At 43.0% G+C, this 27,623-nt stretch overlaps 1 protein-coding gene across 4 annotated transcripts in view; it reads right to left on the bottom strand.

Moving 5' to 3' along the window:
- Nucleotides 1-27,623, bottom strand: part of samd11 (sterile alpha motif domain containing 11) — a 66,667-nt gene that overhangs the window by 5,843 nt on the left and 33,201 nt on the right. For all 4 annotated transcript variants that reach the window (XM_017487631.3, XM_017487633.3, XM_017487632.3 and 1 more), the window contains exons 5-8: nucleotides 19,673-19,765; nucleotides 10,855-11,010; nucleotides 6,477-6,621; nucleotides 197-312 (exon numbers count right to left, since the gene is read on the bottom strand). In XM_017487631.3, coding sequence (XP_017343120.1) covers nucleotides 197-312; nucleotides 6,477-6,621; nucleotides 10,855-11,010; nucleotides 19,673-19,765 — 510 coding nt within the window. The remainder of the gene's footprint in view (nucleotides 1-196; nucleotides 313-6,476; nucleotides 6,622-10,854; nucleotides 11,011-19,672; nucleotides 19,766-27,623) is intronic.

Raw genomic sequence — 27,623 nt, 5'->3', positions numbered from 1 at the left:
CGGCCTCTCGAGTTTTTTTTTTATCTTTTGCATTCGATTTATTTACTATTTATAGTCTAAGTATAATTTGTTCATTCTTATTTATTATCTGAGATAAATAGATAATGAATTAAACTAGCAAACACCATGGCTAAATTAACAATACTATAAACTAATCACATTCTTAGATGAGAGGAGTGAAGTTCGTGATCCTCACCTGGTGCTTGGCACAGAGCGGAGGGCATGCCTAGGAACGGTGGCCGCAGATGAGGGCCCAGTGCGATGTGAGGTGCGTTCTGCGGGGACAGTAGTGGAGGAGGATGGGATAGCTCTCTGTGTGAACACAAAAACAAGCTGACTGAGTAAATTTCCAGTCCATTAAAGGAGCGGTTTGTAACTTTTAGAGCCCTCTACTGCCTGCGAGGTGGACTGTAATTGCAAAAAATATTAACAAGCGAACCCCCTCTAATCGAAACCATCCCCTCTGCTGGAACTAAGGTCCTGTGCACACCTGCCATTAACATGTGTCCTAGGAGAATCGCTCGTAAGTGGACAGAGCTAAGTACAGGTGTGAACGCGTTAAAAGAGTCTCGAAGACGCATTATGATCCAATCACTGAAACCACATTCAGAAGTGGTGTGGGACGCATAACGCCACATTACATCGGTATTGTGACCGCAAATGCATCTCGATCTGTCCCGGACAGCAGCGGAGGAGCACTTAATTGACTGCCTCATTGCTCTTGGAAATCATGGCAAGACCGTTTGGAAATCGCGCAGAAAGGTAGGGCTAGTGGATAAAGGCGATGCTCTAGCAGCAGAGACGAAAGCAGCTGCTTTTCAAAGCATCATTCGTTGTCTCATCTCTCATTATTTATAAGTTTCATTAGCAAACCACGCAATTAAAATGTTCGAAAGAGTGCATACAGGTACATGAGATATGATTTATGAGACATTTCACCCGAAAAATAAATGCAGTGGAAGACTGACGTAAATAAATGTGCATGACAGCCTTTTCCCAGTGCAAGCAATGTATGAAATCTGATTACAAGTGATCACTGGAGACGCATTAATAATGCCAGGTGAGAACAGCTACACATCTCAGCTGTGATCAGATCACCCAGGACGCATGTTAATGCCAGGTGTGAACGGGGCCTAGGTCTTCGCATGGCATAAAGACTGCACTTACTGAACAGAATTTCTAGCTAAAAGCTAAAATCATAACAGACCCAGATAATGTACTGACTGAAGATCCTTTCACCATACTCAGTATGAACTGATGATATAGCATACGGTTATTGAAGAGTAATGACTCATAATTGCACTCGTGTCACCCAGAAGAGGATTTGTTCCCTTTTGAGTTTTGGTTCCTCTTACTGTTGCATCAGGCTTTACTCATTATTGATCTAAGTCTATATCCAGATTTCAGTAAAACTGCTTTGTGTCAAAGTCTATTGTTAAAAGCGCTATATAAATAAAATCTAATTAAATTCAATTGAACTGAATTCAATTATGTATCCCCATAACGTGCTTCCTAAAGAAAGTCTGCTTTCAAGGCTGAAATACATTTAAACCTAAGCCTGTAATCTGTAATGAGCAAACTAGCAAAATACATTATAAGACATTACTACAAATTAAAGTTCTTTATGGTACCTTAAGCAATTATGTGATTGCTGTATGTTTTGGAAGCAAAACCTGTGAGAGAAACACATGAGGTGAGAGACGTTAACGTTTTCTGGCATGAGAGTTTATTGGTTGTTTTGAGTTTATTGCACGTAGCATGACTCAAAATCATGGCGAACTGTCCGTTTCAGCTGTCCTTTTTTTTTTGCTCAAAAAAATCACCTCATTTCTCTTTTTACAGTATGTATTATGTAAATGCTACGCACTTCCTCTTTGCCTATTTTCATCCCTCGCTCCAGTGCATGTGTGCAGCAATAGCCCCTCATCAGTCCTGTCACGCCGCGACCAGTGGCACTGTTTGTACCCTGGGCCTTTCCCCTTCCTCCCCCTCCTCACTCCCTCGCTCGCTCCTCGGCCCCGCCACACTGGTAATGAGGGCTGAATACACAATAAGAGCATGTCATACTCCGACAGCTGGGGCGGCCCCTCTGCCTCGCCTGGGCTACAGGCTGAAGCACCTCCTAATTAACACAGACCTTCCTCTTCTACCCTTGAGCACCCACACACGCATGCACACACACGCACACACCATCTCCTCCCGCTGGCTTTTATTGGCTGCATTCAGCCTCCATTTTCAAAAAGGCCCTCAATTATGTTTTTCTCCTTTTGTATGGCCAGAGAATACGGGCGGCTCTTATTCAATACTGCATACACCTTTATCGAGCAATGGCGGTGGAGTGGGAAGAGAGAGATATAGACAGATTGTACAGAGCTGGAAAATACGGAGATGTAGCCTACGTTGTTGCATAACGTTGAGTTGATATGTGCAAGGTTGATGTGTGTGTATATATATATATATATATATATATATATATATATATATATATATATATATATATATATATATATATATATACATATACACACACACACACACACACACACACACACACACACACACACACACACACACACACACATATACATATGGTTAGATGAAAGAATGAACGAAAAGGCTTTCTTCTGGAGTTCCAAATTGCCAACAAGGGCTTGGAGAGGCTTGGTGACCACAAAATTCCACCATCTTCTACAAACTGAGATCCTTGAAGAAACTTTTATACCTCTAACCATATTCCTCAATGTACATGGGAGCAAGATACACTTGCATCCTCTTCCCGGCAGGATCATTACAAAGCCGGTTGATTTAAACTTCTTCATTATTGCTTTAACAGTGGATACGGCCATTTTCAGGTACGTTATCCGTTGCCTAATTTATGAAAGTCAACACACTTTTGTTTCATTTTATTTGTGCCTTTTCTGATCTTCTCCATATTGCTGAATGACTAAGGAGATTTGTGTCACCTTATATTTATTTCCTAGTGAAAGTCATAGATAGCCATGCAAATGTTCCTGAACGGCCAGCTGAAAACTTAAAAATGTCACATTTCAATGGGAATATGCTTCGGCTACATTTAGGTCATAAGAATTCATAGGGATGTCAATAATTGTGAGACCAAATTTTGCTAAAACAAAATGTTTTGATGAGGGTTTTTATATATTTTTTTATTCTTAGAACAAATTTACTTCAAGTCAAAGAACGCTCTCATATTTTCAGTGTGAGACTGAGCTACTTAAGCATGTGCAATTTTTCCTAGTTATTTTTTACCCATCTTTACAAAGGGTGGCAATAATTCTGAATGATTTATATCATATATGAATGCATGCAGTATATAAAGCCTGCACACATGCGTAACAATGCTTGCACACTGTATGAAGGCAACGCACAAGCGAGAATGTAGCGCCGTTTGCTTTGTTGTTGTGAGCAGTTCTTGCTCCAGGGGGAGGGAACCGGAGCAGCGCAGCACAAAACAAACACACCAGCATCCAACATCCAAACACAACGAGGGGAAAGAAACAACGTGAAATCAAGAAAGCAGGGAAAAAGAGAGCCAGCTTTTGTTTTGCTCTACATGGGCTCCCATCATGCCCAAACTAAATAGCCCTTGCATGTCATTATCCCTGAAAACAACAAAAAACTTATAATACAAAAAAAAAACAGAGCAGGAAAGAAAGGAGAGTGAAGCAGGAAGAGGTTGAAACAAGCAGTGGGGGAGGACAGAGAGAGAGAGAGAGAGAGAGAGAGAGAGATTGGAAAGGGGGGGGGGGGTGTCTTCGATCGATCGGGGCCGCTGTTGAAATGTTAATGCTAATCGTATAATCGCTTTCCGTCGGTGCCTTGCGCTTCGGTGGCAGCGCCAATTAATCTCGGGGAAGGCAGCGCATGACCTTGGAGCCTGGAGCCGGGCGGGCAGCCCAGCCGTGCTTATGTAATTACACTGTGAAGTGTGTAATCACCTGGTCTAATCCCTCAGGCCGCACAATTAGGCCGAGCGGCGCTGGCCAGGGCCCGCCAAGCTTCGTGCCGCCCCGCGCGGCCCGCAGATGAATAACGGTCAATTAAAGCTGCATGACTGGGGCCGCGAGGCGTCCGCTCGATCGTAATTAGCTGTAATCATGAGGAGACGTACCCGGCAGACGTGCTTCTCTTTTTATAGGAAGCAATTTAGAAGGAGGCAGGCTTTAACCGTTTCATTCTGGGTTCCAAGGGGGCCGATAAGAGAGGGGTTGGGCTAGCGGGAGAGGTGTTTTTGTGTTTTGCTGGAACTTAACTCCTTCACACCTCCAGCTCACACACATGTACACAGTTCTGGATATAACCTAAAATGTGCATTTCCCCAAAATGCTCACATACTCATTTAGGTTTTCATTTAGGTTCAGTCCCTTTCTCTCACCAGAGGGAAAGTATTAATGAGCCATGCTTATATCAGTTTTATATATTTGTCCTAAATAGAAAACCATGTCATACTTCTCACTAACTCGCTCTCTCTCTCCCCCGCTCTAAACCTCAGGCAGTTCCCTCATGTGTGACGACCTGTCAGTGTGGCGGCAGCAATGCACCCTGCCTGTGTCTGTGTGTGTGTGTGTGTGTGTGTGTGTGTGTGTGTGTGCTTATGTGTGTGTGTCTAAACTGGCCAGGCCAGAGAGAGATGAGAGAGGAGTGGAGCGGAGCTGACAGGACGGCCATTAATGAGCGGAGCGCAGGGGATTAGCCGCTCTCCGTGCCGCTCCTGCCTTGCCTCGCCTCGCCTTCCCTCCACAGGAACACATTTGCACAGGAAGCTCATTAAAATGCATGAGGCTCTCACTCGTGCTCTCACTCCCGTTCCCCACCACCACCTCCCACCCCCAGACCACTGTCTGTTCCTACTGCCGCTCCACATGCCAAACGCATTAGGATTTGCCTTGCAGATTCCCTAAATGCAATCAGACAAATGGTTGGCTGGGGCTGTAGAGCTATTGATCGTTGTAACGATTTGTTTTTAACAATAGCCACTAATGGGCATCGGATAATCAATTATGGACAGTCGATGGAAAGGTGAGCTTGAGCAATGGCTTTCGGCTCACCCTTTCAGCCTGCCTGGCTCCCAGTCGATGCTTTATATGGGAGGCCGGAATTGGACATGCATGTCCTTTTCACAATGTCACTTGTAGTCAATGGCAAAAGCATGTGACCCTCTCTGTCCTGACTGGAGGCACTCCAAAGCTACAGCTCATGTAATGCTATAGAGTATGCTCTATTGTGGGAAACGCGAGAGTTAAATCCAGAAAAGCAAGAGAGGAAGCGAAAGAAAGAGAAAAAAAACACCACCCCTCACCCCTGACCAGGAAAGCATGCAGGGCTAGTTAACATCAGTAGTCCTGTGTGGCTAATTATGGCAGGTGAGCGGAGTAAGGGCGGCTGGCTGGCCCGAGCTGCATGCTGTGCTCCCGTCAGGGCACGGAACAAAACGCAACGCCTACGCTGCCCCCCCTTCAGCCCACTTCCTCCCTCCATCCCTCCCTCCCTCCATCTCTCACGCCTCGTCTCACCAGCCCATTATCGATCCTCCGGCTTCCCGTGCCACATAAATAATCGACAAGCAATTACCCGCCCACTCCCGCTGCTCGGGCTTTCTTTGGAGGCGGAGGCGAGCGCCAGGGCCTTGCGGGGAGGGGGAGAATGGGAAGGAGGGGAGCGCAGGGAAGTGTGCGGCGCCTGGACGACCGGCGAAGCCCAAAGCCCCATAAATACCTCCTGACAAGATCAAATCGGACAAGGATGCAAAGAAGTAATGCCCACTGGCAATCGGATCCCATTAAAGAGATTTTCCTTTATATCGCTGCTTCTGCCTCAGTATCATCGGCCTTCCATCCCCTTTTTCTCTTCTTCCTTGACTTCAGCATACAATACATTTTCCGTCCCTTTTTTTCCCCCTTTTTCTCTCCAGCATGCGGTCACCCACTTAAAACGAGCATGCAGTATTCATTAGAGCTGGATATTGGGTTCATTATTAAAGTGAAATATTCATGCTGTTTTAAAAACATACGGCATTTCCCCCCTGTTTCTGTGGCCTTAAAGTGTGCCTGGGAGGTGTTCCCTTAGCTCAGGGTCAATTTATCCACACAGGCTGCTCAATCCCACAATCTAGATTTGTTAAAGCACATCTATATGTGTGGTTTGAATCGCACTGGTACTAGAGAGATCATGAAATTGGTCTAAGAACCAAAGAGAAAAGTCTTGGCCTACTGACCAACAAAGAGAAAATCTCAACCAAATTATTCTTTGCTTCCCAGCTCCCCAACCCCACAAAACCACATACCCCCCCCATCATAAAACTTCTACCCCCCCCACACACACACACACACACACACACACACACACTCACCCACCCACGCACCCAATCAATCCTAAAATTGAGTTATTTCAATATTTTGGAGTATTCATTGATATTACGTATGTATAATACATGTAAATAACGATTTTGTTATTCATACCTCTCACTGAAGTGGGCATCCCTGTGTTGGGGCAGGCCTTGTTTCCTCCTCTGGCTGGAGGAGCTGCCTGCAGAAGGGAGGTGAGCCTCCATGGCTCCTGGGTTCCTGATAGCACTCAGAGCCTCCTGACGCACACGCAGCAGCTCTGAGGACACAAACAATGTAATGCTTAGAACAATCCAACATAATCCCACAACCCTTCTGTATGATTTAGGACCAGTGCGTCAGGTTAGTATATTCAAAACCACTTGGTGCAGTACGGTTTGTCCTACGAGTGTCTTAATGGAACCTCATTTGTAGCCCAGAGAGAAATGAACAGGAAAACAGTACACACGACACACACACAAATGACCTCATTTATGGGTTACCATCTAAAGCTGAGCTTTTCCTTTGAGTACTGTATTCTGTAGTCACAGCCTCTGCTGTCTCTGCCCGCCCCCTCTCTCTCTCACTCTCTCTCTCTCTCTCTCTCTCTCTCTCTCTCTCTCTCTCTTATAGCAGGCTGGCCAAGCCCATCTCCCATCATTACCAAACTAACAGGGTCACAACAGGAAGCACACAATCTAATGAAAGGGTGTTAAATAGAAAATCCATCCTGTGCACCTCCCTCTCTACCTCCCTCCTTCTTTCTCTCTCCTCCGGCCCTTTTTTAATTAGACAGTTCCCGTGGGAGCTGGCGGCCATTTCCGAGGCCGGCGTGTGGGGCTGAGCGATCAGGTTGGGGGTGGCGCGACAGATATTAATGTGCGCAGGGCCGCTGTATTGATCTGTTTATTGCACTTCCCCATGGGGGACCAGACTGACGGCAGACAAGCCCTCTAACAGCATGCGAGCGAGAGAGAGAGAGAGATGGAGAGAGAGAGAGAGCGTGTAAGACAGGGAAAGACACAGAAATTGAAAGCCAAATTAATGCAACAGCAAACTTGAGAAAACTTGAGAATTCACAGCATACCTTTTGCAACCATTAACACTTGACATTGGTAAAAAAGTTGCCTTTGAGTTGACTACAGCACATCCAAGTTTCATGGCATGATCTTCTTATAAAGTAGCATGAATGAAAATAAGAGGGGATGAAATTCAAAGAGGCTCTGTCCCACCTCCCCTCCCCTCTGCTCTACTCTGCCGTGCCGTAGCAGGTCCTGTCCTGTCTCAAGCGCACGCATTTATTATTCTCTTTCATCGGCAGGAGCGCTTCGCCAGAGTAGGGTCACCTGGGGCTACAGCCCTGAGCTGAGCAGCCATCCCAATTGCGCATGGTCAATCCCTGCCAAAAACCTCCAGAGCCAGAGGGGAAAAAAACAACAGCAAGATATTACCCTTTCTAATTCAGCCCCATGCGCACCCCACCCAACGAAATATCTAACAGCATCCCCACCATCACACGCATGTGTCTGGGAGCCAGGGGAGATGGGGAAAGGCCGGAGCGTGTCTTTGACTTTAGAGGCTGCAGAATTCCTCTTCCTTCCTCCATTCCTGCTCCTTACATCAAGGGACGACGGGAAGCTAGCGGAGGCCTCCAGGTGACCTTACGGCCCATGGAGGGAAGATCGCAGCAACGTACCCCCCCGTACTCCTCCCATAAACCTCACGCATGCACACCCATCCATGCATGCTTCCCAGCCTTTCATTTCAGGGCCTCCTCTTCAAAGATGAAAGGCCATTCTGCAGGGACTCAGGCAAGAGGGAGCGAGGAAGGGGGGGAGAAAAAATGAAGGATCCGGGACAGAAAGAGAGAATGTAAAAGCAGGCCGGTGCAGAAAGAGTTCTAGGGATGTGTGGGAGAGCTTGGGGAGGCAGCTGCAGGGGTTCACAGGAACCTGGCCCCGTTAGTGTCAAGGAGCCTATGGCAGGCCCTTCACCTAATCTATGGAAGAGAGCCTAGCCTCACAGAAACACATGAAACACAGCAGATGAGGTGGAGGGTGTGGGGCAAAAAAATCAGCCAGGAAAGCAAAAAAGAGGAGGAGAACTGCCTGAGGATGGAGTGGGATGTTTCTGAGGAGAGAATGAGTATATGATAGGGCCATGAGAGAGTGTGAGAGAGGGAAGAAGTGAAAAAAGGAGGTAAAGAAGCAGCTGGGGCTTGTGTTTCCTTGTCCCTGAGAGATTTCTTTGGAAAAAAAAAAAATCCAGAAAAACAAAAACCGCCTCCACTGCATGAGCTATGGAGCAGGAGAGAAAACAAACAAAATCATATATTAAACTTGATCGTGGATGGAGTGAGATGGAGCAGAGGGAATTTCTGGGACAGGCAGACAGACATTACATTTTGCTTGAATGGCGTGTGAATCTAAAACGAGAGAGTATACACGTTTGCTGGAGGTATGTACACAGATATGCAGATGGAGTAATATGAGTGCAAAAGTGCAGAGTGAAGAGTGGCAGCAACAAAAAAAAAAGGGGGAAGCAAAGTTTTCTAAAATGCATGTACAGTAGAGCACAGAGTGATAAAGTAAGACAGAGGATCTCTCCCATCAAAGAGCTGGCAGGCAGAGGCGTTGGCAGCAGCTGACTGGCACGGCCTTATCACAGGCGCATGAGCTCAGCATGCATGGGCAAGCCACCATGCTCACATTCCTCAAGAGGGGAGGTGGAGAGGCTGTGTGCGGAGAACACCTCAGCCCGGTGAGCCTGTTTTCGATGGCATGGCTTATGAAACCATACATCTGCCTGAAGAACTGACAGAAAATCAGTCAATCTAACTAAATCTAACCCTAAATCTAACCCTCTCTAAATCCTAAATCTAACCCTCTCTTCACATTTTTGTGGAATTTTGTTTTGTGGAGTTTGTCTTATCTGTGGCATCATCACAGTGTGTGAAGGAAGGAGAACGCGAGCGTGTCTGACTCCACACGCCACAAAAAGCGTGCTCGCGTGAAGCTGAAGGAGCTGTGGGTGGCAAGACAAGAGAGAAAGATTTAACAGAACCGGGAAGGGAATCAATCATAAGCGTGTCTGTAATGCACCACGGTGCACCACCACAAACCAGGAAACTTCCGGGAACAGGAGCGCGAGTTCGCAATACGGCACTAAAAACTCCTCACACTCAGCCATTAATTTCTTACAGATGCAGGAGGAGTGCAGATAAATAATTTATAGATCACATCCCCTGAATTTGCAGCCTGAAATTAAAAATCATTACTGATCAAATAAAAATTCAAGTTACAGTTGGATGCAAGTCTGCTACAAAGTGACTCATTGAAGTTCATATAAATGATAGATATATTCATTATTGAAAAAGCGACCAATGGTAAGGATGCAAGTTTAAAGTAATGATTACGATTAAATCACAAATGATAAGAGGTCGTAACTAAATGATACATTTTTGTTTCTGCCTTTATTTACAGTCTTCAAACAGTTCCTGTACAACCCCACAACTCTAAAGCCAATGGGGGAAAATCAAGAGTATTTGTCGTTGCCATGGTAGCAGTAATTTAAAGAGTTGGCTTGCAGCCAATCAAAGAGAACAAATCAATACACAGCAAACCTTGAGGCCTGATGGCGCCGTTATTTACTACTGTGTGCAGCGGCGGTCACAGATCACTCTCTCTGACATTCTGACACTTGGTGAGCTGGGTGCTCAAAATAGAAATGTCAGCAATTTCCAGTCGTAGACCGTGCAAACTGGAGAAAGGTGTATCAGAGTTTGAGCCAAAGATAGCTAGTATGTGTTCACTCTTTTCCTTTAGCGGTATCATATTGCTTGCTTTAGTCATAGCATGTTGTTCAATACAGATATATTATATCAGAATGAGGGAAAATGTGATCTCAGCGACCGATTGTGACATGATGGTTGGTGCATAGTGGGCTGGTTTGAGTATTTCAGAAACTGCTGATTTACTGGGATTTTCATGCACAACACTCTCGAACCAGTTTGTCGCAGTTCTGTTGAGAAAGGTCCACACCATCGTCCACATGGATCAAGCTGACAGGAAGTCTACAGTAGCTCAAAAGCTGCTTGTTACAACCATGTTGAGCAGAAAAGTATCTCAGAATGCACAACACACCGAATCTTGAGGTGAATGAGCTACAGCAGCACAAGACCACATCGGGTTCCATATTTGTCAGCCATGAACAGGAATCTGATGCGACAGTGTGCACAGACTGACCGAAATTCGACAGCTGGAGATGGAAAAACATCACCTGGTCAGAGCCTGTGTCCACTGTACCCTCAGGCTGCTGTTCTGACAGGCTGACAGGAACTCAATGTGGTCTTCTGCTTTTGTAGCCCATTAGCATCAATGTTCAACGTGTTGTGCATTCTGATATACTACACGGTTGTAAAGAGTGGTTATTTGAGTTACTGTCGATGAGTGTGTATACTGAGATCCAAAGCAATAAGGCACACACACACATGCCTGTACATTCAAGCACTCACCGTGACTAGGGACGCCCATGCTGCTGGCGAGCTGGTAAAGACGCTGCTGCTGCTCTTCGTAAGAGCCATGCTCGTTCAGCGCTGACATCATCCGTCTATAGTGTTCTTCCGGGGTCATGTGACTGCTCAGCTCCAGTGCAGGGGTGTGTGAGTTTTCTGTGGAAAGGACAGGAGAATGTTTACAATCTGAGCAAACTGTATCTTTTTATATGGACATATGATGCAATCTGAAGCGAAAGTAGATCCACAATGAACCAAATAACTTCAACAAAGTTCACAAATTCACTCTGTGTCCAAGAACAGTGTAGCACAATTCATAAGAGCACGTTGTTACAGTGACAGCAACTTCTGGAAGTAGCCAGGTGTGGAGCCAGGTGTCATTCACTCATTCATTCATTCATTCATCTAACCGGTTTATCACATGTACATTTACACTCACATTAACGCCTAGTGATAATTTAGCCTCGCCAATCCACCTCAATGTTTTGGGGAGGTGGGAGGAAACCAGAGAACACAGGAGAACCCACTCAGGCTCCAACCTACAGTTTGAATTTCAAAAAAATTCAAAGGAAGTAACAAATGCACAGTTGAAGGCTCAAGACGTCTGATTGTATATGATTACAATTTTACATGATTAAAATTATGCATGGCAAACTATATTTTCACATTTCAATAATTTCTTTGAACTTTTCTTTTTGTGGGGCAGAATGATGGTACAACATATCATCTTTAATAAAAACCAAAAACAAGAATTTGGTTCACAAGTTTAAATTTACTTGGGGTTTTCTGTAGTCAACACAGGACCAAAATTACGCATACAGGGTCAAAATATACATATAAACACTTAGATTATTAATTCAGTGGTGCTGAAAGTTCCAAAATGTCCTTTAATTTGCCAAAGACCAAGGCCTCTTAATTTCCTGTTCGTGATCATGATTGACTACAGTTGGCAGCTTCTCAGTGCCACATAAAAAGGGTTTGTTTGACAGAACTCATTGGATTGACCAACACACGATACCATGGGAAAGTCCAAGGAGTATGGTGCAGACGTGAAAAAGAGCATGGTGGATTTACACGTTGTTTCGTTTACAATGTCTCGTTGAGCCATTTCTAAACAATTGCAGGTTCCAAGATCATCAGTTCAAACAATTGTGCGTAAGTACAAGTTATTGGGAAGTGAAGCCGCTCTACCAAGGTCCGGAAGAAGACTCAAACTGTCACCCTCAGCTGAGAGGAAATCGGTTCAGATGGTCAGGAAAAACACAGGAACCACCAAAACAGAGGCCTGCCATGAACCGGAAGCTGCTGGAACATTTGTCGTTTGATCAAAATGACCAGAGGTATGTTTGGAGGAGTAAAGAACACTGTACCAACTGTTAAGCATGGGGGTGGTAGCATTGTGCTCTGGGGCTGTTTTGCTGCCAGTGGAACTGGTGTATTGCACAAAGTGGATGGAATAATGAAGGAGGACTAACATAGAATTATTCAGCATGATCTCAAACCATCAGCCAGAAGGTTAAAACTTGGACACAATTGGGTGTTACAACAGGACAATCACCCCAAACACACATCAAAGCTGGTTGTAGAATGGATAAAGCAGGCTAACATTAAGCTTTTGGAATGGCCTTCTCAAAGTCCTGATCTCAACCCTATTGAAAATTTGTTGACTGTGCTTAAAAGTCGAGTCAGGGCCAGGAAACCAACAAATGTCAGTGAACTTTACCAATTCTGCCAAGAAGAGTGGTCAAATATCCAACCAGAATTCTGCCAGAAGCTGGTGGATGGCTACCAAAAGTGTCTGCTCGAGGTGAAACTTGCTAAGGGTTATTCAACTAAATAATAGGTGTGCTGTATGTATATTTCTGATCCTTATGAATAATTTTGAGTTTGAATTAACTACAGGAAAGCTCAAATAAATTTAAACTTGTGAACCAAATTCTTTTTTTTTTTTTTTTTAATTATTGTTTTGTTTGTTTATTAAAGATGCATCTTGTACAATAATTCTGCCCCAGAAAAAGAACAGTTCAAAGAAATGTTTGAAAGCCTATTGGGCTTGCCATGACATTCATGTTTATTATGACTGTATGTAAACTTCCGACCGCAACTGTCTATGTTAGCTCACCATTTGCATCAGCCACTTATTAGAACCATACTTTTACATTTGGCATACAACACACTAAGTAGGATCTATGATACCATTATATTATAATCTAAGTAGTGAGCATATATAGTTAACAGAAAGGCATTTGTGATTTGGCATAATTTAGAAAATCATAATCCTGAATGAAAACAAGTTGAAGCCGGCAATTTTTTATGTGGATCCTGGGACTTTAATCATGCCAAACTAAGCAAAATGTAGTTTGGATAAATAAATGAAAAGGATTTTACATTAAAGTTTATAAAAATGTCTGATGCTACAGTGAGATTCTTTGCTTAGGAAAGTGATCGTTTTCACCTTCTCTGATTTCTGTGATATGAATGCATAGCTCCTGCTACTATACATTCTGTAAAATGATTTTCTTTTGAATGATACTCTCCTTGACATTCAAGTAAATCAACTACTGATTATTTAAATTAATTACAACTTGATTTCATTTTTTTCAATTCTGGAAGCAAAGTTTGGGGTTTTATGATTGGAGTGACTGAATGCCAGAGTGTGCACATAAACTGATATGTGAATGACAGAAGAGACATCAGTGACTGAATTATTAGGTGTGGACCTGGCAACAACAGAAGAGACAGTAACCCAAGGCAGAGCTGGGGGACCGGTGCAGGAGGGAGGGAGGAAGAGGAGAAGAAATCGAGGGTGAGAGGGAATAAGAGAGAGAGGTGAGGAGAAAGAATAAGAAGGGGGGGGATATTTTTACCCTCCGCGTTGAAAGCCGAGTCTGGCCCCAGGCTGGCGGAGAGGGAAGGGGGCGGGGGTGCGAGGGTACTGTGCCAAACATCGGATAATCCACCAAAGGCCCTCAGGTGTGTGTGTACGAGAGAGTGTGAGCGAAAGACAGATAGAGAGTGCGATAAAGAGATACAGAGAGACTCTGTAATAACTGAAGTATATGCAAGTTTGCAGATTTTGTAAGAAACAAAACGGTATTGTGACCAGCACAAACATATGGCTTTAGCATGTGTATGCCGTTTCTTCTGTATTATATGCATTTGCATTCATTTAGCTGAGGTACCCACGCACCTGCGCGCAAGGCTCCGAAATGACATTTTGTTTTTGTGCCTTGTCTTGTGTAAGCTGAGAAGGTGTGCTTTGACTATGCCAGAGAGTGTATGAAATGCATTCACAGTTTTCTTTGTGTGTGCACGTGTGTCAGTTTCTACAGTGCCTATAGGGAGTCTTGACACCATCGCAGCATGACCAGATCTACACTTTATTCCAAGTTTGTATCACTGCATGTCTCTCTTTCATTTGCTTTGCTCATTAAAGACTGCACCTGATGCTTCAGACGCTTACGCTCTTACCAGGTTTGTGAGGGTGGAAGATCTCAGATAGGAGCAGCAGCTGGGTCTGAGGCCCCACTCACAAATATACGATTATTTCTGAAAACATTTTTTGGCCTCTTGTCCACACGAACATGTCATTTTTTAATCACTGAAAAAGCTTTTTTTTATTTTTATTTTAAAACATTTTTGATGTTTTTGTGTGGATGGTTTTTGTCACAGACTCGGTTTGCATATATGCATTGCAGTTTTTCCATTTGCCAAAAATGTGACAGGACTCTATTTATTATGGCTGCTGACCAGGTTGTTACTTTGTGACTTGTAATTTCTAATTTAATAACATGTTTGAAATTTTATTTCACTTTGTTTTATTATAACACCCTCATGCTGAGGTGCTAGAATATGATACCTGCTGGACTGTGCCTGAATCCACTGCTACTGTGGAGCAAACCGCAGATTTTGGATAAGACAGCAGACTCGTTGATTTCAAGTTTAACCTTAAGCACCACTTCACTGTCAGTCCACAAGCATGAGCTTTTATCCACATTTGGCATTTTCTGTTGCTCATTTATGCAGGTTCTTATCATTTTTCTTGAGGAGTTTGAGAGAAAATATTATGATATACTATCACTGGGCTGGCATTCTTATGTGAGCTGTTTAGTGCTACCTATATTAAATGTTCACTTCTAATTCACTCTGAATAAGGGCATCTGCTCAATGCTGTACATATGAATGTATCTTTAGCTGTTTGGTGCTTCAAATATCCATATCTGCATTCAGGTTTAAAGCCTAGATGGGTGTGGCCTAAACTTGAAGTTTTTTTCACCACTATGCCCTTGAAAATACTGGGGGGAAAACCCAGAGGTAAAAACACCAGCACTGTCAGAATGATCTGAGAATTCTGCCTCTGACAGTTCATAACCGATCTGAACGACGAGAGATCTTTGTTTTTTCCCCCTGCAAACTTATCTGTCCACTCACTCGCGCATGCATCAAAGTAAAGAGCAACTTTTTGCCGCCTCCAGCTGGATTCCAGTGCCGACGGACATGTATAGTTTCAATCAGATGCCCTGTAAACTTTTCTGGGAAACTTTACAACAAAAAAAATCATGAAAAATGAACAGTGCGGCTTGTAATCACGTCAGTATAAAGTGTTCGTATTCGGTTCCATCTCTAGGATGAAGATGAACGCAGTATTTTTTTTTTTTAATTAAGGGGGTAAAAATAAAAAAAATAGATATCTATATATATACATAGCCAGGGCCTGACACTCATATACACCTGCATACAAACTCACCCACCCACAACGGTAACCTAATCACAGACCACAGACACAGGGCATTAGATTAGCAATGACCTAAAGTCATACTAATTTGATCACCCACTCTAAGCACTACCGTGTACACAACGCCTTCATGCTCATCACACCACCACAGTAAGCACCTGGGAGAGTAAGGAGTTCGCAAGTAGGACCTAAAAATATGACTGTGAGTAACAACAGCGAAGTCTAAAAGCAGACGCGACATCGTCCTAATTCCTGGGTGTGGATGTGTCATGTTAAATACAGTCATTCTACTTTAAGGGCCGTGATCCAAACAGCGAGACCTTTCCATGTAGGAGTATAATGTGTGACGTTAAATGGAGCGTCGTAACATTATACCACGTCTACACACACTCCGCTCACCCAGACACTGGGACGACTGGTTACTGATTTTTAAAAATGTAATTATAATTACACTGCTTTCAAACAGTTGCCCTATTACTCTCAAAGTTACCGACACACGCATGCAAAACACAAACTAGAAGAACCTTCAAATCAAGTAGAGGAAATGGAGGAAGTCATGCGTGTAGAGCGTGGTGAGCACCCCCACCCAGCTCTGTGCTCTCAGCTTGAGCAGCTGACCTAATCTGAGCGGCAGGCGGTAAATCTGGCGCTCGGCTGCTGGGGGTATCAGCCTCGCTCTCACCTCCCAGTTGTGCCGTCTTGGCTGTCGGCATGGGCACACATGCATGTGATTTGTGCTGCCCTAGAGAGATGGAGAACGACGGGGAGAGAGAGAAGGGAGGGAGGGAGGGAGGAAAAAGGGAACGTGAGAGAGCCAAAGCATAGAGAGCCAGCTCAACCATGGCTTCTCCCACACCTCAACAGGAGAGGCAGAGAAAATAGAAAAGCGAGGTATAGAAGATATAAGAAGATAGAAGAATGAGAATCCAAAGGTAGAAAAGTCATTTTTCATCTAAAGGTCTGCCAGAAATTCCTCTGACTCTCACGTACTCATTCACTTCTCACCACACACACACTGTTTGTGAATAATAATTTTCAAAAATGAAATATAAATCATTTTAACGCATTTCGTTGTCTTCTTCATTTTGTCCCAAGGGTTTTTTCAAATTTTAGCACTTGACCATAAATATCAAGGCTCATCAACTGGTGAACCGCAATGTAGATGTGGATCAAGCAAAGGATTTCATTGGAAAAAAACGAGCACAGTAAAAAAAATACTGTAGTACAACCAATCAGTGTATGGTGGGAAAAAACGTCCATAGTTCAGAGATACTCAGTATTTTTTTGAAACACGATCCATCATGGCTTCTGTAGCAGACTCTCTGTTGAGGCTTGTTGCAGCTAGTCACATGTAGTTCATGAAAATTGTTTAGGTGAAGGCAGTACATCACGAAAGGGAAGAGTTCACACAGAAATTCATAGAAAAAAACAACATAAAGTTGGCAACAAAAACATAATGTTTAAAGACAATTGGATCAAGAAGTTTGTGTTTATTCCTTGCTCCTTGCCGTTCAAGATTCGATGTAATCTTAACTGTTAATCTTAACTGTAAGACGTGACTGTTCAGAGTCAAAAGTGGTTACGTGAAGCACCTCTACAAAAATAAAATATAACCACGTAAAACATTTTAAAAGATTACATTAAACGACCACCATTTAGTCATGTTAGATGCTTATTCTGACTTTTGTATGCAAGGAATGCGAGCTAACTAAAAATTGCAGTTGCATAACCCTGGTATATAGATTACTCTGTATTATATATAGGGTAGCAGTGCGTGAGACACCTGGCGGAACTCGGACAACACTGACTTGAGAGTGTGAAACACATCATCATGACCTGCTGTGGCATAAACCATCAGAACATCTACAACAGTAAGTTGGCTAATGGTACTATGACAAGATATATTAAAGCAAACCAATTCACTGATGCTTACAAATAGAAAAAACAGAAACCATGAAAATACGAGTGTGTTAAAAGTGATTGTCAGTAATAACGATCCACACAAACCACATCCTGTCAAGTTGAGTAGTGTTTAAATACACATTTTTGTTTGAACCCCTAATTAAGAACTCTAGGAGGTGGTTCCTAAAAATGACATGTACTAAATAAGTTTAATAATAAGCAATCAAGTATGTTTCCCCAGTCATCTTAGAATGGAACACTGTTAGATTGCTGATTTCTCGCTGGGGAGATCCCCCAGGAACTCTGCAGTAAAGATCAGTAACATGTTGCTTTTATGGAAGATATGGTTTATTTGGAACAGAACAGCAGTTGTTGGAGAGACCGAAAACATAGTGTCAGGGCTGTCATTGCTCCATGTGTGCTGACTAGTCCAATGGCAAAAGGTTAGTTTGGGTAGAGAACAAAGCGTTTTGGTGTGACGTAGGCAGGCTGGGAAATGCAGTATTACTGATGCTGATTAATCGCAGATCGTGAGGGATCTTGGCCTCTACCAAAAGGTTTGAATTGTAGTAATCAACAACAGTGAGGTTACACGAGTCTGATAACATCCTTGTTATTGAACATCCTGCTTCAAAACAACACTAGGATAAAATCAGAATCTACAGAGATAACCATAAATTACACTTTCAAACACCCCTACAATGGACCATACCATTTCTTATCCGTAAACACTTATTTTGTGAAAAGGAAACTAGGCAAAACATTTATATGAAACTCTTGTTATTTAAATGGAACTATTATCCGTAAGTCCAACTCGTAGAAAACTCTGGAAACTCTTAGAATACTGAATGTTAGCATCCAACTGAAGCATATATGGCATTCATGACAGACGTTTTTTTGTAAGGAAGGAGAGAGGGAGTACAGGGTATTTTCAGTTACATACTCATTATGTAGCTAAGGTCCTTGCAAAATTACCCAGGGGGAGAAAAAAAACAACTAAGTCCACCAAAATGTCATTGTAAGACGTCATTGTATATACTTAAATTAAAATTTTGAGGACAAAAAATACTATGCGTTGTGCTACTTCAGTTATACGCTTCACTTCTTGATTTACAATACACTATGGGTAATAATGTCGTGAACTATTGAGGGAATGTGTTGAGGGTCCACACTACACCGCATATGACACCCATTAAAGTGTGCTACATGACGAGTACGGAAAAAATTCAGACAGGCCAACAATCTATACCTAAAATAGGTGAAGAGTTGTAGGAGTGCCAAAAGTCAAGCGCACTACACTCAAAACAAGCAAGACCTACACACAGGGCTGTGCGACATGACAAAAATATCATACTTGTGGATATTTCTACAATGCATGATGCGTATCACAATATATAATTTAGCTAACAAACAGTCTGCAAAACAGTAGTAAAATAAGCCAAAATAGATCAAGTTTTAAAGAAAATATTTCAAATCGACAGCATCCATTCAGTACCATTTAATTTGTAATTATTCAAAACATAAAAACTAAATCACCAAACCAATTACATCACATATATAAGTGTATCGCATAATCATTTATCATGATATTGATATTATATCGATATATCGCCCAGCCCTACCAACACATGTAATATGCCATAATTCTTATTATCAGAAACATTAAGGGTCGTGAGAATGATATCTGAAATGATTTAGATTTAAAGTAATGGAATTTGCGAGATCTCACACAGAAATCTTGTTTTTTTTTTGTTTATTAGCTAGCTTTTAGTGTTTATTATTCAACCTATTTACAAATGCTTCGAGCCCTCCCTTTAACAACTATCTCTTACATAATGGCCCTTTCAGACTCCTCACGTGGATAAAATGTGCTCGAGAAAACACAGAGAAAGTGAGAAGAAATGTAAGCTTGTTTGTATGAACTTGTGCGTATATAATTGGGTGAAGTCCAAGAGGTGGAGGTGTGTAACTCTGTGCTATGGCTACTCCTCTTCTCCTGTGTCACGCCATCCCACCGACTCCCTCTCCCAATGTAAGGTTAAACAGCTCTGATTACATCGCACCACCTCCTCGATCTCACACAAACACACACACACACACACACACACACACACACACACACACACACACACACACACACACACACACACACACACACAGGTTTGCCTTTGAGGCGCTTACCTTTGGGAGACACACTGCGGGACTTTTTGCTGTCAGACGGGCACTCGCTGCTGCTGCTCGGGGAATAGGCTCTCTTCTTGCTTAGAACGTCATCTGGAAGAGAGGAGCAGAGCGGAGGAGTTCAGCACCGAGCCCAGGGGAAATAGAGCAAGGCTGCCTCGCTAGCTAGCACACTAGCTACCTGAGTACATGCTGGAGCTGTGGGCGAGACGAGAAGCTGCCACGGCTCTGCCAGAGATGAGAGGGCCCTGTGCCAGCGCCGACGACAAATCTGTCTCTTACCAACGCGCACAGAGATTCGGTTTCTCTTTCTGTCACTTGCGCTCTCCTTCTGTCTCGCACAAACACACTCCCTCCTCTCTCACGCGCACTCTTTCTATGTCTCCCTCTCTTTCACCCTTGATCTCTACGTCTCTCCTCGGTTTACACAACCTAAACCTGGTCTAAAAGTAGTGCACAGTCTAAAAAAACACACACACAAACAAACAGGAAGGGGGAAAATCAGACATCAAAACACTTTGTGGAAATCCTTATTCTAGTTTTTCAGACTCACTCTGTTTACAGCCCATATAAACCTCACATCTTAGGCTAATCTCCCTTCCTCCGCCTCTCTCCCTTAACTTTCTCTGCTCTCTTTTTCTGTTTACGCCTTCTCTCCCTCTTCCTCTTTCTCTCTCACACCCTTTGTGTTGGAGTCCTGAGGCTGTCTGCTCGAGCCCAGCGCAGCTCGTTGCTCATGTCTAGTGTACGATTACAGCACCCTCCTCCCCCAAGAGCGCATCTCAAATCAATATCCTGCTAATCATGCTGGCAGGGGCTGCTGAGAGCGTGGTGCTGCATGCACGCAGGAAGGAAGAGACCGTTTGTCATTGCACTTTCTCTCTCTCTTTCTCTCTCTCTCTCTCCTCAGCTCAAGCTGCAGATACTTCTTCCTCTCTTTCTCTTTTGGGCTTTCATCGTCTTACGTTAATAAAAGAAATGTTGCGACAAACTAGCCTCATCAGATCTAACGAAGCACCACAGATGCAGGCTCTGCATCCACCTGGCTGTTCACACTTACAGCAGACTTAAATAAGACTAGATGCTTAAAGGGCAACAACACATAAACACACTGGACTGCAATACTTCTGTAATCCAAAGGGCACACATACTTTTACACATATACACAGACCGCAGTTCATGGCACTTCACTATTGGTGCCAAACACTGGTCACTGCTCTCTCTCTCCCTCTGATAAGAGTGTCCGAATAAGAGGAATAAAAGGAGAGAGAGAGAGAGAGAGAGAGAGAGAGAGAAGAAAAAAAAAAGCAAGGCCATGCATGAAAGGACTTTTGGAGTGGAAGTGCAAGGTCTGGGAGGCTTTGCAAGGAGCGCGTTGCACTAATGATGGCATTTGATGTGTTTCCTGAGATGGAAGGTGGCCTATCCTCTTCTAGAGAGCGAGGGCTTTTTAATAGGCCTCTCTTCTGTGCTTTAGTCACATCACTCCCTTTTTCCACCTCTCTGAATCTCCAACAGTCCTTCCCATTCCATCCTTGAACGTAACTAAATAGGAAGAATTTCATGTGCAGTGCATCGTTTGCCCTCTACTATTTTGCTCGCAGAAGATCGATATTTTTATTTCCATTTTACAAAACTGTGTCGTCGAGCAGTACTGTTTACAATGAACCCAACAAAAGAGCAACCTCTGACTGAGTGGGTGCAAATGAGACGAGTGGGTGCAACGAGAGGAACTTTTAGCATATCGAGAAGCACAGGCTCGCAGAAACAGTGCAATGTTTTATGGTGTTATTACCAAAGATTACTAGTCAATGGGCTGAGTATGTGTGCTCTCCTTCCCTGTCTTTTTCCCTCGGAGTCTAAACTCCTAACTCTGTTTTTCCCATCGGGCTTTGCGGTGCTATCTTCATCGCTGTCGCTCCTCTCCTTATCAGACCTCTTCTCCACCCAGCCAGAGCCCTGTGCCTCCTCAATCTCTCCGCTTGCCAAAAAGGGCATTGGCCTAAGCTCGGAGCAGAGCCATCCAATCTCATCCATATCCACCACTCATTGCATTCTTATGCAGCCTTGCATAAAACATTCGGTACAGAATCTCCCCAACAAGCTAGACACAAGGCTAACATATTAAAATTCAAACGAATATGAATATGTTTACTAAGTCTGAGTTCCCGGTTTATTAGTTACTAGATCAGAAAACCTAATAATCTGACAACTTTAATTTAATGTTATTAAATTAAGGTGTTGATTTATTTTCTATAACTGCAGTTCTGACAGTAGTTCTGGCTGTAATTCAAATCACGGGTTTGTATTAACTCGCTTGTTCTAATATGTTACCGTTTCTATAGTAACATCTTGTTCACATTGACTTGTATGGTGGACACGCCACATAATCTAAGCCCAATGATAAATTGATTAAAAACTGTGTAATTGAGTCCATACAGGATTTCACAGTGTTTTTGGTTTTTTATTGTGATTGTTGCGACCAAAAAATGCTTGAATTTACTGCCGCTTTTTGAAAAATATTAGTGCTTTTTTGTGAGTTTTTAGTGCTTTTTTTGTGAAAAACTACTTGAATTGGAGAAATTGCGATTGCATGAAATTGTTTTGCACGGTCTTTCACAGTGATGTTTGCTGTTAAATGAGACCTTTTAGCTGTACTCATGTTTGACGCACGTGAACCGAAGAGTTGAATGCATGTTGTGATGATGTCACATCGCAGATCTGCGGAAAATCTGCAATAATTTTTGAAAAATGGCAAGCTTCCTTGATTTTGTGTTTATTTCTGGAGGGACTGGTTATTTAAGAAAGAAAAGAGTATGATTGTAGAGGGTTTCTGTAAGGAGATGCTTATGGAAGGGGTTTGTAAGTCAGTAAGGACAGAGAACTCTCAGTAACATGACAAGCTGTGTGTGTGTGTGTGTGTGTGTGTGTGTGTGTGTGTGTGTGTGTGTGTGTGTGTGTGTTTAAATTCAAGTCAAAGAAAGCAAAAATGTTGGGAATGTAACTACAAATGGTTAAAAAGCACTGAACATGTCATTCACTCATTGGCAAATCACTGAGGTATAAAATGAATAAAATGTGCTATTGGAAAATAATCAACTTTAAGTGGTAACAGCCCTCTGCTTCATGTCAAGCCACATCACACCACTCTGCCATTGATTATTTGCCTGTATTACTAATCAGTAGCTACTTTTCTAGTTACTTAGCTAGCTTCTACTTAACCTACTTAGCTAGTCTCCTCAGTAGACTTCAATCTATCTCACAACACCGCACCGACCTTTTTTCGCAATGTTAAACTCCACAACGTAAGTAACCGGAGCTCAGGATCCAACCTCAGACCTTACTGTTCTAAGATGTCATTGCTACCCCAATGTGCCAGTGTGTCATCATAAATTCTGTAATAATGCTTAGATATCGTTTTAAATAATTCAGTTAGGAGCACCATCGTACAATATTTAGGATCAAAAGAGCAAAGCATTCATTTGCATAAGGTTTAGCTGCGCTGAACTTGTAGTGCCACATGACGAGATGGATTTTGCTTTCTTTTTTTATCTGGCGGAATTTTCTATTAACCCTTTCATGCACAAATGATTATAACATATCGGCATAAAGAAACGTATCACGATATGTATAACTGCATGCAATTTCCGATTGATTTGGACCTTTTCTACATCACTAAACGTAAGTGACGTCAGCAGGTATCCATGAGGTAAAATGGGGGTAAAAACATTACTATTTGCAATATGTTTGTAAAGTCATTTACTAAGAATAAGTCTAAAAGGGGGGGGGGGGGGTTGTTTATTATTATTAAATGTCTATTTGACAATACAATTGAAAATATAATCTTTTTCTTTTTTCTATAATTCATGTATGCACTTTATATACAAAAAAAACAAAAACAGAACGATACATGTGCTGCACTTGTCTCCGTCAGCCATGTTAGATTGGGATACTGGAGTAATAAACTCAAGGTAATGGTGTGTATATAACACTTCAGTGGTTTGGAGGTGACTTACATTGTATATATTTAAACCTTGAATTAAGCGTGAACACCATGCACATAAGGGTAAAAAGGACTTGAAAGGAGTCACATACCATCAGTATATATGCAAATTGTTAGTTTATTATTTACGAGATCAGTATACTGAATGCTCTGACAACTTAGTGGGTATATCCAGGCTGGTGTATATCCTGCTGTGCAAAGGGTAAAAGTAAATATTTATAGATAAATTTAACTAGAGCCAAAGACACTACAGAGATAGAAGTTTGGCTGGCTTTGAGATGGGCCGAAGCCAAAGGTTGAAACAGCGCAGCGTGCCCATGGCACCGACACAAGACAAGCGGAGGAAGCCGGGCTCCACAGCACGCTCCCTCTGCTTTTAGCACTTGGCCTTCGTTCACATAATGCACTCAACAAAGCAAAGACTGGAGGGACGGCATGCAGAGGAAGAGGACCTTATTCTGTACGGAGGGTTGGAGGCGGGCAACAGCGTTCACTCACACACTGCTTCTTCTGTTCCTTTGAGAAAAATTCAATTCCCTACTCAGTGCAAACTCTCCCACTGTCTCCCTTCCTCTGTCCCCCATTATTTTAACTGTGGTTTTTCTTAGGGTTCTTTTTTTTCTTCATATAAAAGACATTGCCATACTATATAACAACTGTTACGGTTTCAAAATATATCGTTCCTCTCCGGTCCACACAGTCAATATGATGAAACTAAGATGCCAAAAATAGGCCAGTTTGAATTCCTCATAGTTATGATGTCACTAGCATGGATACATCTGCATACGTCCGCCTACAGTATATTTACATATGGCCATTTCTTCAGCATACAACAGCTTGATCTATCAGTTGAGGACGAGCGCTGTTACTGCAGTCTGTAGTAGATCTACTAGACCAGAAGCTGTGGGGAATTTTTTTTTTCTTGGCTGTCGGAAAGGAATTGTATCTTTGCATAGCTTTCCAAAGGATACAGACATCAGATAGCAGTTGCTGAAGCTTTTTTTTTTCCACAATGTGTCTGAGAATTTCAGTCTGAGCTTACCGGTTTGTTCAGTACTCTGCCTTTTTTGTTGTTTTTTTATGAAGCAACAAAAGTGTAAAAAAAACAAAACAAAACAAAAAAAAAAGGATAAACAATCCTGCAACTACATTCTACCAATTTCACAATGATTATTAATCACTTTTCTGTATGAACATAGATTAGGAGGCTGTTTTATTTGGGATACAAATGCACTAAATGTAGTATAAGTAACACTATACTGTTGTTAAGTGTTTTGGATAGATTATGTTTCACTTAAGGTTGTCTATGAGTACATTCACTTCGTATATTTATCTTACTTTGTAGCTAACTTTATCTAGCTAGTGGCCTTTTTTATTTTTATTTATTTATTCTTACGCATGATAATATAACATTATGTTTCATCATAGGTTCCCAACCCTAGACCTGGAGTACCCCTGTTCTGCACATTTTCTGAACATAAGATTCTCCATATAAGAATTTTCCCTGCTCCCAACACAATTGATTCAACTAATCAGGTAATTAACAGCCCTAATGTGGGTGTGTTAGAGAAGGTAATTCACTAACAGTGAGTATATCAGGGCCAGGGCTGGGAAGCTATGTGTTATATGCTAATATAATGTTTATCTGAGACGTAATGAGACGTAAGAGCCACATGTCTGTACTAAAACGCAATAAGCCATATGTGTGACAGTCTGGGAAAACACATCAGATGTTGCTGTGACTAAATTCTGGCAAACGGGGAAAAAAAAGATGAAAGACTAGGTTGGCTAGGTACATGCTATATCAAAATGAACATGAGACATAATCAGTCAGGTTTGTAATCAGATACCAGCTGTCAAAATGTCTGTGATGCTCCTGCGCTCCTTAATATTTTTGTCTTTTCAATTTTGGGGGCAATTAGATTTTAAAATGTTATTACTTTATTTATAGTACAAATGCATACAAAAGGGTAACATTTCAATTCAGTAAACGCCGTGGTCTTAAGAACTATATATAGTAAAAATGTCAAAATTTCACCACGGGAGAGGTTTTCCCAGGTTGCCACTCATACACAAATTAAAAGCAAAAGACTGAGTAGTCCAGCACCTCTAGAACAAAAACGGTAGAAGTAAACTAAGCAGAAAAATTGCAGCAGTAGTTATATAGTAAGCCCCAAGATCATTCAGCCTGCAGAGAGGAGAGGAGAGGAGAGGAGAGGAGAGGAGAGGAGAGCAGAAGAGAGGAGAGCAGAAGAGAGGAGAGGCTAGGGAAAGAGGGATTTAGTAATGTCTGCCTGCCGCTGCCTGAGGGCCAGAGATCTAAAGGCAGAAAGCCTTTAAGACCAATTAAATGTTGCTTCTTAACACTGTGATGCTCAGATTTAGCACCAAACGGGGAGGACTGGCACTGCCTAGTTCCACACTGCTGCCAGCCTGGGCTCCTGTACTGCTCTGCTCAAAGCCTATAGAAAATATAATAGGCCCTCTCTGTGTTTCTCTCTCCCTTGCTTTCTTTCCCTCTGTGCTTGGGATAATCAGCCTGTCTTTACAGGCACCATAGCACAGTCTCTACTGCTGCTCTTAACCACACTTAACTTCAGTCCCAATTCAATGAAAGAAAAGTGCAGGAAAGTAAGAGGATGTGAGAAAAGGAGAGAGACATAAAGAAGAAGGAGGGATTTACTTGAGAAGGAGGTGGCCTGTTTTACTCCCCTTTCCCCTTTTGCGTCTCTCCTCCTCTGTCTAGCTGTGGTCACTGACAGGTCGGGCAGGCCAGACTCCTTAATTCCCCTTCCTTATTCCCTTAATCTGTCATCTTTATCAGGCAGAGGAAGTGGCGGGTGATGCGGCGAAGCCACGGCCTCCAATCAATCTCCACATTACATCTGACAGAATGGTGCTAATAACTTATTGATCCCCGTGTTTGTGGGCCTTGGCCGGGGCTTGAAAGGCTACCATTGATTGGCTGTGGGGGGAGGGGGGCACTGCGTATGTGTGATGGGGGGTGGGGGGGGGGGGTGGTAGACAACTGCGTAGCTCTTTCGCTAGCCCAGAAGATGCAACGCCACCTCCCTCAACTGCCGCTCACCCGCTGAGAGCCTCAGGGGAGTACAGACAGAAAGAGTGAGAGAGAGAGAGAGAGAGAGAGAGAGAGAGAGAGAGAGAGAATAAATGGAAAAGGAAAAAAAAAACACAAAAGCAACATGGATGGGGGGGGGGGGGGGATTATACCAATAATACTTGATAAGAAAAAACATGGAAATATATTTAAGTAGCCCAAAGAGTAATCAATAGAGAAAACACAAATGTTGATAATGCAAACAAATTTCATTATTTGGGTCTCCTCTCTCGCACACTCTCACCCAGATTTTAGCAAAAAAAAAAGACAAAAAAAAAGTAAAACACCTTATATGCCTATTACGGGTGCACTAGTTTGACCGCAAAGCCATGTTTAGGAGTCTACACAGGGAGCCAGACGATCTGCTGGCGCCCCTGCCCTCCCCCTCACTTGCTCCTCCTCCCCCTCACCGGGTCGACCGGAGGGATAGAAAGAGGAGGAGGAGAGAGTGTGCCGCCGAAGCTCCGTCGCTGGCTGAATGGGACTGACGCCTAGGTTGGCTCTCCTGTCTGACCCTCAGATTTAATTAACGGCCCTCTCCGTGGCGGCGGCCAACCAATCCCCCTAAATCCCCCCCTTTCTCCGCCTGTCTTGCACGACTCTGCCGCTGTCTGCTCTCCCCTGACACCACGCAGGACTCCAACCTGGCTTTATTTTCTTCCCCCTCCTTCTCCCCCTCTCTCTCCGTCTCCCTGGTTCCGTAACCGCATACCCACGGCAAGTCAGACTTGAAAGGAAGTGAAATAGACTGTGTGAAAGAAACAAAGAATTTTTTTTAAAGCCACTGGAGTCTCCCAGTTTAGCATGGAAAATGAACACTTGGGCCTCCT

The sequence above is a fragment of the Ictalurus punctatus genome, chromosome 15, assembly GCF_001660625.3.
Source record: "Ictalurus punctatus breed USDA103 chromosome 15, Coco_2.0, whole genome shotgun sequence".
In the NCBI taxonomy this organism is placed as follows: Eukaryota; Metazoa; Chordata; class Actinopteri; order Siluriformes; family Ictaluridae; genus Ictalurus; species Ictalurus punctatus.
Note: the sequence above shows the minus strand (reverse complement) of the source record. Positions and strands in the feature narration are given on the sequence as shown.